We start from the raw sequence: 18,338 nt of genomic DNA, 5'->3' as shown, positions 1-18,338 counted from the left end.
GAGCTTACAAAAATGAATGTGGAAAACTATTTTTTATGTGTAATTGAAAAAAATCCTATTAAAAAAAATAAGAAAGTTTTCTTAAAAAGGCCTCATTTCTCAAATATATAGAGACCTGAGTCAAACTTATAAGGACACAAGTATTCCCTAAATGATAAAAGGTCAGAGAATATGAGCAGGCAGTTTTCGAAGAAATCAAAGCTACCTCCAATAATATGATAAAATGCTTTAAATCAGTATTGATTAGAGAAATGCAAATTAAAACATCTTTGAGGTACCAACTCACACCTATCAAATTGGCTAATATAACAGAAAAGAAAAATCAGATATGTTGGAGGCAATATGGAAAAAATTGAGAAAATTATGCTTTGTTGGTGAAGTTATAAACTGATCCAACTATTCTGGAGAGCAATTGGAACTATGACCGAAGGACTATCAAACTGTGCATATTCTTTGACCTAGCAATATTACTACTAGATCTATATCCCAAAGAGATAGAAAAGAAAGGAAAACAAAACAAAACAAAAAATGAAATGAAATGAAAAAAGAAAAGAAAAGGACTTATTTGTACAAAAAAAATTTATAGTAGCTCTTTTTGTAGTGGCAAAGAATTGCAAATTGAGGGAATATTCATCAATTGAAGAATAGCTAAACAAGTAGTGCTATATGATTGTGATGGGATACCATTGTGCTATCTAAGAAATGACAAGCAGGATCCTTTCAGAAAAAGTTGAAAAAACTTATATGAACTAATGCAAAGTCAAGTAAGCAGAACCAGGAGAATATTGAACACAGTATCAACTGTGAATGACTTAACTATTATTGGCAATATAATGATCAAAGACAATTACAAATTGTTCATGATGAAAAATGCTATCCACCTCTCCAAAGAAAGAACTTATAAAGTCTGAATGGAGATCAAAGCACACTTTTTCTTTTTTACTTTTCTTTATTTTTATTCAGTTGTTTTTTGGTTTGTTTTTTTTTGGGGGGGTTCTCTATTTTCTTTCACAATGTGGATAACATGGAAATATGTTTTACATGATTGCACCATGTATAATCTATATCAAACTGTTTGCCTTCTCAAGGAGGAGGCAGAGGAGAGAGTGAATTTGGAACTCAAAATTTTAAAAAACAAGTGTTAAAAGTCGTTTTTATATGTAATTGGAATAAAGAAAAAATATAAAACCCCAGAAAATCTTATTACTGTGTCATGACAGTGATTTTTACCTAACATAATATGGAAAATATAAATGACTTCAAGGTGAGCTCACCACAGAACTGGTGAGGCGAATTTGATCGACAGGAGTTCGATGATGACTGACTTCTGCTCGGAATTCATCTAGTTGAAATTCCAATTTCTCTCTACGTAATCGTTCACCTTCTAGTTGGGCCTGCAGCTCTTTGATCATCCTGTTCAAAATACGAACAAAAAAAAAAAAGAATTTCTACAGTTAGCACACAACTATACATGTGTGAGAGAGTCAGAGACATTAAAAGGAGGTAGCAGAAAGGCAGGCCAAAGGTTGCCAACTGCTTCCCTCCCCCAGTACTGTTAACGATATTTCCTTAAGGTAGGTTTCTGCATATTTTTGCTATCATGTACCTATTTTACATGGCAAAGCTCATGAACTCTTCTGAGAATGTTTTGAAATGCTTAGGGAAAAATATATAGGCTCATAAAGGAAACTAAGGATATTGAAATAGTTATCAAAAAAAAAATTAAATAAGTTTACAGACCTACAAGTTCTTCAGAAACCTCTGCCATGACAATTATCACCCAAACTTCACAGTAACTGGTATAACCTAGGTGCTGATCAGGGTACAATGAGGGGTGAAAGGAATTCATTTGCTATAATCTAGTGAGGAAGAAGTTGCAAAATTTTAAGTGTTGAAAGGGAGAAAACTCTACTCTCTCTATAGATAGATAGATAGATAGATAGTTATAGTTATAGCTATAGCTATAGCTATAGCTATAGTTATAGTTATAGTTATAGTTATAGTTATAGTTATAGTCTTAAGTGAGAAGTGATGAATGCCTGGACTAAGAAGGTATTGTGTGAATGAAGAGGAAGATAGACAACATTCAAAAGACGTTGTGCAGGCACACCTTGGCAACAGATTGGTCATGAGGGATGAAAGGGAGAAGTCAAGGATGACACTGAGATTTCAAATTCAAGTGACCAGAAAAATCACGACACCCTCAACAATAATAGGGAATTTGGGAAAAGGGACAAAATAATGAGTTCTGTTTTGAACATACTGTGTTTGAAATTTCTAAAAGGTGACATGAGAATGAAGTTCTAAAGAGAGTTTGGAAAGAACATATAATTATGTGAACCATCTTGTACAAAAATGATTATTAAAACTCATGAGATCTATAAAGTCATCAAGAGAGTCCAAGATAGACCCTTGGAGAAAACCTTGGAGATCAGGATATGGATGAAGACTCAGCAGAGTAGACAAAGAAGGTGCAGTTAAACAGGAAGAAAGAGAACCAAGAGAGAACAGTATCATGAAAACCTGGAGAGGATACAATACAGAAGGAGAAGATGATCCACAGCAAGAAGCACAAGATCAAGAAGGATGTGAACAAAGAAAAAAATCTCCACATTTGGCACTTTTGATATGTGACTGAAACTATTCTCACCAAGATGATCAGCTCACTAATAAATTCACTGGCTTTTTCTCAGTCTTCATTCTGCCTGAACTCTCCTGATACATCTTCCACCTACAATTCCTAGTCATGCTTTCCTCCTTTAGCTTCTATGCCACTGCTTCCTCCCTGTTGTCTTCTGACCAGTCTTCTCCAGGCTTTCTTCAATATGCATCTTCAGCAGGGAGCCATTCTCAGTCTCTATGCCTTGTCCCCTATTTCCCAATATCCCATTTACACTCTATAATTTAAAAATAAAATTCCTTGTGTGTTGTCTCCTCCATCCCCGCCTCCTTGAAGACAAGGGCTGTTCGGTTTCCTTTCTTTGTATTTCTAGCATTCAGAATAGTACCTGGCACATGCTAAGTGCTTAGCAAATACCTTTTGACTGATGATTGTGACTGCATATTATTCCCTTCATGAATAGTTCAGTCTAATCAATCTGGCCTTCTTACTGATCCCTATTCACAAAACCTTCCATCTCCCATCTCTGAATTTTCTTCTTCATGCTTCATTACCTTGGTCTTCTTCAAAGTTCAGCTGAAAATAACTCAGGCAGCTAGGTGGCACACCGTGAGAAATGGATGGGGATTTTGTTTCCACAGAGTTATGAAAATTGAATTATAAAAATGAAACAAATTAGAAAATTGAAATCCACAAAAAAAAATGTAATCTGGGGTTGAAGTTTCAGATTTGAACCAGAGCTCTCTGAACTTATGCCTCCTCTTATCTTCCCCCTTAAGAATGTAAGCTTCGTGGGGACAGCTACTAGCTACATAATAAAAGGTGGAGATTCACATTCTGTAATTTCTTTAAGATCCAATTAAAGGAGATTTGGGATAGGGACTTCAGGATAGTGTTCTACCTCAGTTTCTCTGACTTGTTCTGTCTCAATTTCCCTGGTGGCAGCCCACTTCCTGGCCATTAGGACTGAATTAGGGCTGCGGGGTTCTGGCCACTCTGGCATTCCAAAGAGTCATAAAACTCCAGATGGTTTATCTTAAATATCTAAATAGCATCCTCTATCTTTCTGGTCTCAAATTTCCTGTCTCCTGTTTGACCATCTTCTTGACCCTCAATCTGTCAGAATTAAAAAGTTATGGTCCTTCCTGGAATTTCCATTCACCCAGTCCTCTATATCCCTCTCCCACCCTTGCCTCTGTTTCCCTGATCACTGGAGCCCTATAAAAGTCTCTGGAATTACTTGCTTGTTGCTGGGTGCTTTGAGACAAGTCTTACCCAGCTGGCTGGCTATTGCTTTACTAGTCCAAATTCTACACTATTAAAAACCTTTATCTCTGTCTTGCCTCAGTTTCTCTGACATTACAATAGGAAATAAAACACTGCCTTTGCTGTTTCAAAAATATGTCTACTAACCTAGGCACCCATTCTTTCAAGAATGTAAAATAAATCTTTCCTGCATTTATTAGTAAGTCAGTGGAATTCTTGATAAGATATTTTATTTCTTCAATAGGGAATAGAGTAACAGCTCTGGAAAATAAGAGTTCAGATGCTGCCTCAGACACATATTAGTTAGCTGTGTGTGAACCTAAGCAAGCCACTTAAATTTCTATCTTAGTTTCCTCAAACTGTAAAAATTGGGTAGGTATTACCAGTGGAGATAGGAAAGGTAACATCTACCTCCTAGAATTATTGTGAGGACAAAATGAGATGATATTTGAAATTCACTTAACATAGTAACTGATATATATGCCAGTAAATGTTTAATAACTGTTTCTTTCCTTTCTCAAAAAAAAAAAAATTCCTATATCAGACCCTCTTTGATTACAATATCTGTTAATGCATCCAACAAAATATGTATTTTTTTTTGTCCTATCTATAGCACAAGTGAGACCATAAAATTCCTTGGATTAATTAACCGGGGTAGCCTCCTTGCTACAGTGCCTCAGACACGGTTCTAAGAACACAAGTTTCAGAGCAGGTCTGTATATGTGCATTAAACCAATGAAATCCTTCTCAGTTCCCATCATTATCCATCTCTCAGCTGGTAAACTTGGTGTTTCTGCAAGGCTCCTTTAAAATTTCTCCTTCCTACTACCCCTTTCCCCACTAGACATCTCCACTTGAATGTTCCATGGACATTCAAATTCAACAAGTCAAAAGCAGAAGCTATGATCTTCCCTAACACACCTCTCCTCCAGACTTCCTTTATTTCAACTGAAGGGAGCTGGTCACACAGGCTTCTGCCCTTTATTCATAGGTGAATGACAGTGCCCATCTCCCCTCCTCTGTCCATATCCAGCCAGTTATCTGACTTTTGTTTTCATGCCATCTAGTTGATACAAGATAGTAATTCTTTTTAACCACACAGCCACTCCTTCATTTGGGCATTCATCACTTATAACCTAGACTCTCTCTAGCCAACCAACTGATCCCCTTGCTTCTAGCTTCCCCACTCTCTAGTCCCCACTTGGCTGGCAAAATAATCTTTCTCAGGCACAAGTTTGGCCATATAGGCAAGCCCAGCAGGCATGCCAGCCTCGCTGAAAGCAGCAGAATAGTAATGAATGGACCTGATTGGATGAAGTATTTCTCAGTATTGAGACTAAATCACCTGATCCCTATCCCAGAGCTGGGAGATCAGGCCTTGAACTCTGGGTCCAAGAAAGACCCTGGGAAATCACATAATCTCTAAAAGGTCAGACAAGAAGTGACAGGAAGTTACAGAAAATAATGTGACCTGTGGGAAGCAGACAACATTGGTAACCATTGGCCAAGGATGGTTCTGTCTTTTTAGTCTATCTAATGAAAAGTCTTGGGTCTTTTGCTTTTTAAATCTTGGACAAGCTGAAACTGGCCAGGTTCACGAGCACATGGTGGGAGTTGGGATGGCTCCCAGGTGTGTGTCTGGCTCTCCCTGCAGGGACTAAATGCTTTCTCTTTGTACCTGAAGATGTCTCGGATTAGTTAATTTGGGAAAGGGGGTCAAGCACCCATCCCACACAGTAACTCAAGGAAGAAAGAGAAGACAGCATTGGCTAATAAGCAAGTCAAACCACTGCTACCACCTTGACCACTGCCTCCCTTTAGGCCCTGGTAGGGACAGCCAAAGACCTTGAATTCTAGAGCTTTGGAAATGAGCAGTGCTTCTGGCCCCGTGCCCTCAGCCATCATCCTGGGAAGCAGCCCTCCTGGAGGGCTAGCCTCGCAACTGCTCCTGCAGGTACCCCAGTTGTTACTGAAAACACAAAAAAGAAAGTTCTTGCTACCAGATTTCTTAACATCAAATGATTCAATATCATAAAATGATATCTTTATCAATCAAAATGACATTAAACAATAACTATTAACATCTGCCTTGTTGCTGCATCTTGCTGGGCTTTTCTACCTGCCCCATATATGAAACCTTCTGTGAGAAATAGATGGAATTTTTTTAGTTTCCACAATTGTGAAAGTCAAATTGGAGAAATGGAGAAACTTGAATTGGAGGGCTGAAACTCACAGGGACATAGGATGGTGATCTGGAGTGGAGGTTATTTCCCTCCAAAGAATGTAAGAATGTAAACTCCTTAGGGGTAGGGATTAGGTTTTGTAATCTGAGCTGGTGGCTGGAGATTAGAAAAGGATCTTTAGTTCTTTGCCTCCTGCTTTCCACTGTTACTTTCCCTTCTAGAAAGGAAAATCCTTGGGAGCAGGGATTGAGTTGAAAATACCCTGCCCTGTTATATTTGAAAGCTTCAAGCTTTCTGATCTCACATTTTTAGAAAGCTCAATCAATGGGAAAAGGAGCCAGGAGGTTGGGGAGAGGGGCTTGTATTAGGGGGGAAAAAAAGAGAATGCCCCTTGCTTGGGCTGGGAATAAAACTGTGTCCCCTTTAATTTGTAAAAAGCTGTGTCCCCTTTGATCTGTAAAGAAGGGAGATTTGGAGTTTCAGGCCCTCCTGGGAAGCATATCTCCCCAGACAAGTTAAGTAGTGTCATTCAACATTTAAGAGGCTTTTCTAAAACAAATCACCCCTCTTCCTCCACTCCCCACCCCCAGCCATTGGTAGACTGATCCTCATTCAAGAAGCTTTCAAAGTGATTTTTATTCAATTGGGAGATCTGGGTCTGATACTGAGTGGCTTGAAACTCCAAGTATCTAGGCCTAGGATCATTGACTTTCTTTTTAACTGGGAGCTTTATTAGTCTCAGACTCCTATAAAAGGGCAATTCAAAACTCCACATTTTTGCAGCAGTCCTAAGTAGTATGCTTTGCCCCTTGGCGTACTGCCTGCCAGGACTCCTGTCCGCTGTGAAGAGACCCTCTTCTCAGTGCCAATAAACTTCCTATTTTGCCACTAATATTTCAGGTTCATGAATTTTTTCACCTTGAACCTGTCTGACCAGAAGGGGATTCCCACCACCACTCTGCACTGCCACTAGAACAGCATCATTTTGGTCCCTGATGGACAGACAGGTTTCCCGAAAATTGGACAAGGTAAAGCCTTTTTTCTTGTTGTTTTACTCTATATATGGATACCCAAAAATTTCCAGGGAAGGTTTGGGTGGTTGGAGCCCCAGGCTCAAGCAGAATTTATAATGCCGGAGAAACTGAGCAAGACAGAGATTAGAGAACAATTCAATAGTTTATTAAATGGGAGAGATTTACTGGGACTGAATGGATCCATGGTTGGTCCCAGGGCTGAAGGAGACTAGGGTCTCAAGGAATCCAGCCCTGAGTATCTGGACAGCAAGATTTTATAGGATAATAAGAACAATGACATAATGGGGGAGGTACCTAGATGGGGATAACCTAATGGGGGGAGGCACCTAGGATGACACAATGGAGGGAGGTTACTGATTCTAATGATGTCTAAAATGGACAGACCTTTATCCTGTCAAACATTAAGAAGGAATGATTATAGCCTAAAGATATAAAACCTTTATGTCATCAAACATTAAGAGGGAAAGGTTATAATCTGAGGCAGAGTAACTAAATAGGACAATTAGGGAAACATTAAAAGGGAACTGTGGCACAACAAATTCTTTCAGGGACACCTGAATGAGAATACCTGCATTCTCTGACAAAAGGCCCCTTATTCAGGGAGCTTTTTGTCATCTCTCCATCTCTAGAGATGTCTACAGATGGACAAGGAGGTATAGAATGGGAAAAAAAAAAAAAAAACCTAAAGCTTTTTTTTTTTTTTGGCAAAATGGGACAAAACACCTCTGCTTCTAAGAATACAGCCTTGGGCAGAGACAAATTCGGCCTAAAAGATCTTAAAACTGGAAAGCTTAAATTAAAACACCATTGTAGGATGCTACTTAAATTTGCTGGAAGGAAATCAAGCTCCTTTCCTTCCAGCCCCTCTAGGGACAAGGGAGCCTCCCTTTGCATCCCTATACACTCTCAAATCCCTTTCAGAACAAGATTGGCAATATCTCTCTCACCTGAACTAAATCCTGGGACTTCCAGTTTTTTGTTTTTTTTCTCCTCCTCCAGATGACGATTCTAATCTCTCCCAGATTGAAGAGAAACCTGGCCATTACTCTAAGGACCCCACGCAGCCTTTTGAGGGGTCCAAGGCCAACATCCTCCCTGATCTGCCCTGGGGAGATGTTAAACAACCTGCCCAGATATATGGAGCAAACTGCAGAAGCCAGTTTTCATCCCTCAAATTTCTTTCTTAAAAACAGCTGTTGGAGTCTTTAATGATAGGAATCAGGTTGTAGCTGAGAAGAGAGGCCACAGGATTAAAGCTAGATTTGGAGAAAACTCCCTACTCTCTGCTGTTATTTCCGGGAACCGCGAAGGTCCATGCTTTAAACTCCCCAGTTCTTGTCTGGGTTTGAGTTTGCGTAGAAAGAGCACTGGAGAAGGGAACAAGGGTTGAGCCATCTCCCCAGTGCCCTGCCTCCAGCAGGAGTTTGGGGGTTGGTCAAGCTCCCCCTCACTCCAGTTCCAACATGACATCAACAGAGGAACCCCCCCCCAATGTGGCCAATAAGACCATTGAATTTCTTTCTCCTTCACTCTCGATCTGGCACCCCTCCCCCCATAGAGTAGGCTATCTTGAGACTTTTCTTCTGCCTTGACAGCTTGGCAACTTGTCATTTAAATGCTCATTTCCTGTTGCCTTTTGGTGCACAATTTAATAGTGGGATTGGGGACCCAATTTTCTCTTCTCAGACCTCCAGATAACTTTTTTACACAGGAACTTTTAGTTAGAAAATTAGGATGAGAAGCTTGAGAAGCTTACAGCAGTCTTGTCTTGATTTGCAGTCTTGACAGGCACACCAATCCCAGACCAGTCATCTATCTCTTAAAACTAAACGCAGTTTCCCTGGGATGGCCCTCCTGCCTTAGAGCAGTAGCTGCCACAGCCCTTTAAATTGAAGAGGCCTCAAAACTATATTTGGGAGGGTCATTAGCGGTTTTAACCCCTGGGGTTCATTTTAGGACCCACAGGACATTAGTGGTTTGGTGGGAGACCTAGTAGATATTAGGGTCTCCTACCTGACCAGACTCTCTGGGCATGTCACACCCTTAATCCTGCTTGCTACCCTGTTTCCTGACACCTCCCAACTGGGAGAAATTATCTATAATTGTGAAGCCCAGAAGGCTGAACTCATTGCCCTAACCAGAGCTTTGGAACTGGGGAAGGGAATGAAAATGAACATCTATACAGACTCAAATATGTTTCTTATATTTTGCATGCTCACAGGACCCATCTGGAAAGAAAGGGGTCTGTTGATAGCAAAGAATTCTCCTATTAAACACGCAGGAGAAATCCTACACTGTTGCAAGCTGTCCACAAATCCAGGGAAGTTTCAGTCATATTTACAAAGGACACCAGAAGGGAGATTCACTTCAGGCCAAAGGAAACAGGCTTGCAGATTCAGCGGCTAAAGTTGCTGCCTATTTATCCCTGACTATGGCACCTTTAATCCCTCAAGTCCCTGATTCTTATACCCCCTTTCTATAATTCACAGGAAAAACCCTTGCAGAAGAAAAAATGTACGGTACACCCTTTCTCCTTTTGGCTGGTTTCACCAGGCCTGCCCAATTTGTGCCCAACTGAATACTGAAGAAGCTGTTAAACCTCCCCCTCTCTTGCAGCTGTTCAGAGAAGGGACACATACCCAGGTGGAGACTGGCAAATACTTTACCCCCCTTGCAAGGGGTTCCAAACTGCTTTTGGTTTTCTTAATGCTTTTCTCTGTAGGACTGAAAAGGCTCTGAAGCCATCAAGGCACTTACTGAGCCTACCTAAGCTCCTTGCAGAGACACAAGCAGTCCAGCTTTTACTTCTTGGGCTTCAAACTGCGAATTTTCAACTGCTCTTCAGTCTGCAGATCATGGGACCATGCTGATGCTGCTGTCTTCAGATCTCACACACTCCCACTCCTGGCTTGAAACCCCTCCTGCCAATATCTCTATGACCCTTGTCAACTTGAAGTAGCTACAGAAGTCAAGTCTGAGACTTTGGGCTCTTATCCCAAATGAATTTGGGGGTAACTGCTTGAGGTGGGGATGAAAGGGGATAAAACTGTGTCTCCTTTAATCTGTAAAATCCGTGTCCCCTTTGATCTGTAAAGAAGGGAGATTTGGAATCCTCGAGCCCTCCTGGGAAGCATAACTCCCCAGACAAGTTAAGTGGTGTCTTTTCTAAGGCAAATCACACCCTCCCCCTAGCTCCTTATCCCACCCCTGTGGCAGGTATTTAGGGAGCATGCATTATTTATGCCACTTATTCAATTCAATAGACCATGATTAAGAGTCCTGGAGAAATTTACATGAACTAATGCTAAGTGAAATGAGCAGGACCAGGAGAACATTATACATAGCAACAAGATTCACCCCCATTGGTAGCTGGATCCCATTCAGGAAGCCTTCAAAGCGATTTTCATTCATTTGGGAGATCTGGGTCTGATACTGAGTAGCTTGAAACTCCAAGTATCTAGGCCTAGGGTCATTGACTTTCTTTTTAACTGGGAGCTTTATTAGTCTCAGACTACTATAAAAGGGCAATTCAAAACTCCACATTTTTGCAGCAGTCCTAAGTAGTATGCTTTGTCCCTTGGCGTACTGCCTGCCAAGACTCCTGTCTGCTGTGAAGAGACCCTCTTCTCAGTGCCTATAGACTTCCTTTTTGCCAGTCTAATATTTTGAGTTCATGAATTCTTTTATGTTGAACCTATGCCGACCAGAAGGGGATTCCCACAACCACTCTGCATTGCCACTAACCGCATCTGTCTCTCAAACCATACTTTGTGTGTCAGAAACTAGCTCTTTCTCATGAGAAAGAAAGAAATTTTTTCCTACACTCATACTTGGTCACTACCATCTCATCCACTTCCACATGTATTGTCTCCCTGATGCAGGAAAGATTCCAATCTTTGATTCCCAACTCCCCTAGCTAATGTAAATTACCCTTTGACTCACAAATCCTGGTCCCTTTGAATTCCAATAGAAGATCCGGACCTGTCCCAGCCTCACCCGGATCTGAGCCAACTTTGAGGCTACACCCCAAAGCCCCTCAAGCTAAGTCTCCGACTTAAAAGGACCACACTGGGAACCCCTCTTTGCAGAGATTCCAAACATGGTCGCCATGTGAGGACCCTCTGTCCATTGGACCCTCTGTCCAGTGCCCTCCTTATCTCTACCTTCACCTATCTCCTACTTCTAAACTCAGTAATAAATCTCTTTTATTAATCTAGTTCTCTGGGCCAATAAATGCTTTTATTGGGAATTCCGCGCCGCTACTAGACCTCATATACCGCTGTATCCTTGCACCGAATCCAAGGGGGTTGCAGGGGAATTCTGTTTGACTCCCTGTACCCCAAACCTGCCACTAGACCTTAACTAAACCCTAATTTCATTAGGTACCCCAAAATGTAGACCTCAACATGTGGTCTACACCTCAACATTTGGTTCCTGACCTCAACATCCCCATTACAATATGAGCTCCTTGAGAACAGAGAGTGCCTTACCTTTCTATTTGTACCTCCAGTACATTACACATAGTAAGAGCCTAACAAAATTCTTTATTCATTCATACATCTAATGTAATGTGATTTTGTGGTCCTCTGATCTTGGGAGGCTTCTGTTCTAATGGATACTGGTCCTGGGTCTTCTGGTTTTGGAATCTGCTTCAGGAAACTACCTAATCTGTCTGAATCTGACCACTCCTTAGTTAGATAGTTTTGTCCTCAGGAAACTCCCATAAATTAAACTCCTGAGACAATAGTGAGTAAATCCATCCCTCAATCTGGAGACTACTTTCTAGCCTTGGGCTATAGAATTGGCAAGACAATGATAAAATTCCCTAGCCCTTGAGCCATAGAATTAGCATATCTATAACTGAAAGCTATATAAGAATATCTAATTGTTTCAGTTTCTTTACTGAATTCCCTTACAATTCAGTTTGCCTAATAATGTCATACATTACATTCAATAAAACTTAGCCCCTTGACTAGGAGATGGGTTCAAGCTTGCAAATTCTTGAGACACCTTGCAGCATGGATCTAGGACTTTTGGGGTCCCCCCCTTCTTCACCTCAACACATCCATACATTCATTTGTTTCACTCCCTTATTAAAAAAATCTTCACTTTCTTCCCTATTTCTCCCAAGATAAAATCCAAACTCCTCTGCCTAGTATTTAAAGCCCTCTTCCTTTCTAGAATTATACACTCTGTTTTTGTTCACTCTCTCCATTTCCAACCACATTGAGCCTTCTCCAAACTCCATATTCTATCTCCCACTTCAGTTCCTTTGGGTAAGTTATAACCTATGTCTAGAATTCATTCTCTTTTTGATGTAATATGATTTTGTGGTCCCCTGATTTTAGGGGGGCTTTTGTTCTAACAATAAATCGGTAATCCTAAATCTTCTGGCTTTGGAGTCTGCTTCAGGTACTTCCCACCCTTCCAATCTAAAAACAACAATCTGTTTGATTCTGAGTAGACCATTCCTCAATTCATTGCAGACTTTCAAACAGCTTCTGACCTCAGGTTAGTCCCAAGGTCCAATTTCCAGATACAATAATGATAATCTTTTCAGGGGTAATCAAATTCTGGAGATCACCCCTGAGCCTTAGAATTAGCATGTCAATGATAGAAGCTGGATAAATGTGTCTCCTTGCTTCTCTTTCTCTGCTGAATTCTCTTAGAATTCAGTTTGCTTGTAATAGTGTTATAATTACAATAAACTTTGCCCTTTGGCTAAGGAAACAGGTTCAAGTTTTTTTTTTGCAGAAACCTCAACATCAGTGTATGACCCCCAAACTTTTGGGGTCCCTTTTCTAATCTCAACATTCTCACCTACAGACTTTTTAGAATCTTTAGATCCCTTCAACGTTTATCTAGATATCACCTCCCTTTCAAAGCCTTTCTTAATCCCTCCAGATTTTAGGGTTCTTTTTAATCTACAAATTTCTACCTATTTATTTGTCCTTGTACATGTTACATACTCCATCTTCTTCCACCCTTCACACCTCCAAAAATGTAAGCTGCTTGAAGGCAGGGCCAATTTCATTTTTGCATTTATATCTTCAGTGCCCACATAACAGATACTTGATATTTGCTGAAATATTAGAATCAGAATCAGAGGTTACATTTAGATGTTCAAATATTTGTTTTTGTACAACTGGATATAAGGAACCTTTATCCTAAAGACTGATTGCTGTCATTAGTATAAGGGGAAAAAATGCAAACAATAGATTCAAGAGAGAAACCAAAGCTTTTCAGGGGCCATTACTAGTATAATACAAAGTAACTCTTTAAAAAAAAAATGATTGCTGCTCTGCATGGGCAAAAAAAAAAAAAATTCCTCTGAAAGTTATTTACATCATGCTCTAAATTGCTATTATAGAGAAATGCAAATTAAATGAGTTATCACCTCATATCTATCAAATTGACTAATATGACAACAAGGGGAAATGATGGATATCATAGAGGGTATGGAAAAACTGGGAAATAAGCACTCTTGGTGGAGTTATGAACTGATCCAATCATTCTGGAGAGCACTTTGGAACTATTCCCAAAGGGATATAAAATTGTGCATACCCTTTGATCCAAAAATACTATTACTAGGTCTATATCCCAAAGACATAAAAAGGGAGGAAAGAAGGATCTAGTTGTTAAAAAATATTCACAGCACTTCTTTCTGTAGTGGCTAAGATTTGGAAATCAAAAGGATGCCTATTAAATGGGGAATGGCTAACCAAGCTGTGACATGTGATTGTAATGGAGTATTATTGTGCTATAAGAAATGACAAGCAGGATAGTTTCAGAAAAATCTAGAAAGACATACACAAACTGATGCTGAATGAAGTAAATAGAACCAGAACGTTGTATCCAGTAACAGTAACACTGTTCAATGAAGAATTGGGAATGACTTAGCTATCTCAGCAATACAATAATCCAAAACAATCCAAAGAACTAATGATGGAGCATACTATCCTCTAAAGAAAGAACTGATACTGTTTGAATATAAATTGAAGTATGCTATTTTTTACTTTATTTTTTCATTCTTTTTCTTTTATTCTAGTCTTATCATACAAAATAACTAATATAGAAATGTTTTACATGATTAAAAATCTATAGCATTTACTTTTGGAGGAGAGGGAAGAGAAGGGATAAAATTTGGAGTGTAAAACTTTAAAAAAAAAGTTAAAAAATTGTTTTGACATGTAATTGGAAGAAAATACATATACATATACACACACTCAAACATATTTTTAAAAAAACCTATTTGCATCAGCATCACTATAAATTCATCAGTAACATTATAGTCAAGGGCAGGATAGCACAACACTGGTCTTTTGAGTCAGAGATCCAAAATCTTAGTTCCACCACTGGGTAACTTCACCTATGAGTGACCCTGACTATGCTCCTGTAGAAAATGGCATACCTAAGAGCATTGTTGTAAAGCAAGGACCTTGTAAACCTTAAAGTGCCATATAAATGTGGGCTATTAATATAATTCCATTAAAGTCTATCAAAAACTTAATGAATCTAAAAATAAAAGTCTGACTTTATGCTTTTTAAAAAATCAAGAGAAATTGATATCTAGGAAAGTACTCCATCTGTGTGAAATACTTTGTAAAGCTTCCCATTTGATACCAGGATCATATTGGAAACACTGCCAATACCCATAATGAGCATTTGCTAAATAGAAAGAGATTTCTCTAAGCAGGAAAAGAGTACCTTCAGGAGGTAACTCCAAAATAGTCTGGAAGGTCCTGCAGCCCTACCGCCCACCCCCAAATAGTTCTTTTTCTAGCTTCCTCAGATATAAATCTTCATAATTAGTGAAGTAGTTCAGACTTTTGTCTTATTTTAAAATGAAAATATTCCTTGAAGAATGAATTCCTTATCATAAATTTTATGTGAGTGTGTCAGTTCCCTTTCTGAAAGCCTATTTGACAGCAGAAAAACCTAAGAAGTTATCAGAAGACTCAGGAAGAAGTAACACTAAGGTGGGAAAGGATTTAGAAAAGGATTTAGAAAAGGGTGGGGAAGAGGCCTTAAAACCAGCCAGCTTGGTTTACCAAAGTTTGTGTTAAAAGAGACCATGTGCTCCCCTAGAAGAATGGAAGGTGCTAAGCCATGGACCTTGTAAGCTCTAGATCCTGCCCACATTCTATCTAGAAGAGAGGCAGGCAAGTTAGTAGTGGGAAGAAAGACTCGCTGCTCTTGCAGTATCATTATTCTTATGTTCTAGTAGCAACAATCAGAATCTTAGCATTAGAACTGCCCGGATATAGATCACCTGCATAAAGGAGTCTGAAACTCCATTACATCATAAATTAAAGGGAGAGGAAGGGCAAGCAGTGAGCCACAGGACAGAGAACTGAGAAGGGCCAAACAAGGAGAAGTGAGGACCATGGCAGAGCAGAGGAAAGGTCAGAGATAAAGCACAGCTGGCATCATCCCAACGGAAGAGAAATGACCAGAAGATTGGGGTAGCTCTCTGGTTATGAGGTAGGCACTCCATCATCACTGCACAAGGATTCCATATATCCTTATCATTCAAACTGAAGTGAGGCCCTGCTATCTTACAGCTTAAAGTTAGATAGGTTCTGGAAAAATATCAGATTCTTTTCCTTTATCAGAAGTGTGAGGAAATATAAAAGATTAAATCTAATGTGATTTTAGTAGGTACGTGGAAAAATTGCTTGTCAACAACTCTTCAACTAGTATTTGGGAAAGGTATGCAAAAACTTTTTTTAATGATTAATCCCTCCTAGGGACATTACCTTTCAGACTCTTGATCTTCTCTCTTCTGTTTTATGTCTTCTTCTGATATTCCTCCCAGATGTTTATAGTTACTTTCAGCAATTTCTAGAAGATGTCTCAATTCTACAACCTTCTGATGAGCTCTTACTGCAAAACAAATGTGGTGTGATCTTGATTAGGTAAGGTCCAAATACTCTTCTTTAGGATTCTATTTTGCCTGGTATGTACCTCTTCTTTATAACAAATGGAGATCTGTACACAGTGAAAGAACTAAATGCAGATGAAAGATTAAGGTCAACTGATACTGAGTTTGTTAGGTCAAGAATTCTGGGATGTTGGATAATTCAGTTATTGTGTTACTACCAATATATACTACTAATTGTCATTGTTTTCAGTGTAATGAAAGAGAAAAGAGGAAAGGATATGCTATGATAAATAAAAATCCCTGCCTATTACCACCTTTCTTGTATTCCCCAGTTTTCAGGCAGTAAAGAATTGCAACCTCAAATAGCACTCTACTTTTCACATCTCACTGACTACCATCATCTATGTATGTTCTCCATTCCAAATGTCATTCTGATATCTGAAAATGCAACAGAGGTGGCCCTGGGTTTTCAAAAGCTATACCAATGTGGCAGAAGTTCTGATAGGTCTAATATGCTAAGTACATACATAGCAGAAAGTTTGCCACTAAGCTGCAATTTTTTTCATTGTGATAATGACATAGAGATATAAAATAACTTTCAGGCCCATATGCCCATCCTTCCATTTCCACCATGACACTGACAAAGAGATGTGAAAAAGGTATAGATTCTAGATCCATCTGTAACATTAACTTCTGATCCTGTAAATGTGAGTTCTTTGTCTAATAATAAACTGATGCTGTTACTAAAAGGCCCAATGGCACATATATTACTATACTAACATCTTCATTATTATAAGTCAAACCAGAAAACAATAAGGACCTTGCAACTAAGTTGAAGGATGGTTTATTTTGTCACCTTGGAGAGGTAAATAAAAGATCTTTCAGAGTAAGTTACTTTAAATTTTATGATTCATTTAGTCTCTTGACTCTCTGTGCCCATGATGGGAATAAGAAAAAAAAAATCAAAACAACAGAATCCCATACCATCAACATCTTTTAACCAAGTTATCCAAAGCAATTCTACACATAGACATATAAACTTGTAAGTAATAACATCGATGCAAAAATGAGTCCAGGAAAGGACATCAAAAAAATCAGCTTGTAAGAAGTCAACCTTCAAACTAATTAGAACAAAGTTCAAATTTAGCACCTAATTAAAAGAAAGGATAAAGATGTAAAGGTATTCTATGTAATTACAACAACTTTAATCTCACATATTTAAATAAGATTTGACTCTGAAATAAGAGGAAATGTATAAAAGTAAAGATCATCACCATTTTTTACAGAAGTTTCAATTGTGTAAAAGATACCAAAACAAAGAGGACAGAAAAACCTCTTTCTATGCCAAGCAGAGAAATACTGTTGTCAAGGACAACAATTTCATTGGTAAAACAATAAGCAGGTAACTTCTAAAAAGAGTAGAAAACAACAAAAAGGAAAACAACCTGACAAAGTTTGACTGAGATCCAAATAAGATCATGCCAAGAGCATTTATAAATGAAACTGAGACAAAGACAACAAATAGATGGGATTTGGAATAGAAGTCAGTGTTTCAAAAGAAATCTAGTCTAATCATCAATGATAAATCTGTTTTGGAGGCCCTCAAAGATCAATTTTCAAGATACTTTAATAGTGGAAGATAAGAGCAATTTTTTAAAAGAACATTATTATTACTATCAAAAAAATATCATTAGGTCAAAGTTCACCTATGGGCCTTTTTTTTTTAATTCCATGAAAGTAATCTTTATCTATACTGGAGAATTCTTGAAAAAAAACATCAAAAAGAAGAAGGCGGGCTATAGTGGATCATATCTTTATTGACTAAAAGATAAAAAGAAACTAAGAGCTTTCTTCTCTTTCTCTCTCCTCTCTGTCTCTGTCTCTCTCTTTCTCCCCTTCTTTGTTTCTTGCTTGTTCTACACAAAAAACATTTGACTTTATACAACAAAATTGCAGTCTTATAATAGACTCACCTCCCATAGTGTATATCCTATACAAATAGATAGTGACAGATAGACCTTTTCACCACTGTTTTGGAGGATGCCCTTATACAGAGTCCAGATAGAAAAGGGAGAGCCTATCTTCCAGATAACTCTTCTATACAGTCATCATAACAATTACATGCAGTTCCAATATACTGCTGAGGCTCTAGTCATGCAAAAGACATTGGCTTACTTAAATCTACACAGGAAAAACCAAAGAGATGAAGGATGTCAATGGGTCAGACCATGACATACAGTTAGAGGGGCAGAATGAGTCAGTACCAAGATATCCTTCTTAGATAGGCACTCACCTGGACCTAGAATTGAATAGAAAGTAGAGAAAGAAAAAAGCAAGTTGAATTGCATTTG

The 18,338-nt window shown here is 38.8% G+C and overlaps 1 protein-coding gene across 3 annotated transcripts in view; it reads right to left on the bottom strand.

Annotated features, from left to right (window-relative positions):
* ANKRD42 (ankyrin repeat domain 42) overlaps positions 1-18,338 on the bottom strand; it is a 116,520-nt gene that overhangs the window by 15,924 nt on the left and 82,258 nt on the right. For all 3 annotated transcript variants that reach the window (XM_031961848.1, XM_031961849.1, XM_031961847.1), the window contains 2 exons: positions 15,863-15,989; positions 1,275-1,413 (listed from right to left, as the gene is read on the bottom strand). In XM_031961848.1, the coding sequence (XP_031817708.1) occupies positions 1,275-1,413; positions 15,863-15,989 (266 nt within the window). The remainder of the gene's footprint in view (positions 1-1,274; positions 1,414-15,862; positions 15,990-18,338) is intronic.

Source organism: Sarcophilus harrisii, chromosome 3 (assembly GCF_902635505.1).
Source record: "Sarcophilus harrisii chromosome 3, mSarHar1.11, whole genome shotgun sequence".
Lineage (NCBI taxonomy): Eukaryota > Metazoa > Chordata > Mammalia > Dasyuromorphia > Dasyuridae > Sarcophilus > Sarcophilus harrisii.
This window is presented reverse-complemented; position numbering and strand designations above follow the sequence as displayed.